This window comes from Eimeria tenella, genomic scaffold (genome assembly GCF_000499545.2).
Source record: "Eimeria tenella Houghton genomic scaffold, Eth_scaff1986, whole genome shotgun sequence".
In the NCBI taxonomy this organism is placed as follows: domain Eukaryota; phylum Apicomplexa; class Conoidasida; order Eucoccidiorida; family Eimeriidae; genus Eimeria; species Eimeria tenella.
The window spans coordinates 648-1337 of NW_013541828.1; the positions used below are offsets into that span (position 1 = coordinate 648).

At 57.1% G+C, this 690-nt stretch overlaps 1 protein-coding gene across 1 annotated transcript in view; it reads right to left on the reverse strand.

The window, feature by feature from the left end:
* ETH_00038400 (choline/ethanolamine kinase domain-containing protein, putative) overlaps positions 1 to 690 on the reverse strand; it is a gene marked incomplete at both ends in the record, with an annotated part of 1138 nt that overhangs the window by 310 nt on the left and 138 nt on the right. The window contains 2 exons of the mRNA XM_013374165.1: positions 73 to 173; positions 387 to 688. Of these exons, the coding sequence (XP_013229619.1) occupies positions 73 to 173; positions 387 to 688 (403 nt within the window). The remainder of the gene's footprint in view (positions 1 to 72; positions 174 to 386; positions 689 to 690) is intronic.

Genomic DNA, 690 nt, shown 5'->3' on the forward strand with positions numbered 1-690 from the left:
TAGGGTTTGCTCGCGCGCAGCAGCAGGGGTTGCTGCTCAGCTAGGGTTTAGGGTTTAGGGTTTAGGGTTTACTTGAAATGATGCCAAAATGGTTTTACCCCCACCGCCCTTCGCCAAAAGCTTCAACACGGCGCTTTCCCTTTGCCGGTCAATCCACAAAGAGGTGTTGCGGCCTGCGCCCAAACCCTAAACCCTAAACCCTAAACCCTAAACCCTAAACCCTAAACCCTGAACCCTGGGTTCTAAACGCTAAGCTGTAAACGCTAAACCCTAGACCCTCAAGCCAAACCCAAGCAGGGGGAAGCCGCCACGAATGATGAAAGGCAGGGACGGGCCGAGGGCGGGAGCTAGGGTTTAGGGTTTAGGGTTTAGGGTTTGGGACTTGCCATAGAAACGAATGAGGCAGCAGGGCCCCTTTTTGTCTCTCCTCGAAACCCTCACAATGCTGTTGGTGGTTCCGCCTCTCAAGAGGCTTCCCTTGAGTTGCTGCTGCAGCTGCTGCAGCAGCTGCTGCTGCTGGTAGCTGCTGCTGCTGCTGCTGCTGCAGTCAGGGTCCGAAGCAGCAGCAGCAGCAGCAGCAGCAGGGATGCCCAGGTAAGCAGGCACCAGCTGTGCGGCCTTCAGAAGTGCAGCAGCAACGAGAGCTTCCTCCTGCTGCTGTCGCTGCCGCTGCTGCTGCTGCTGCTGCTG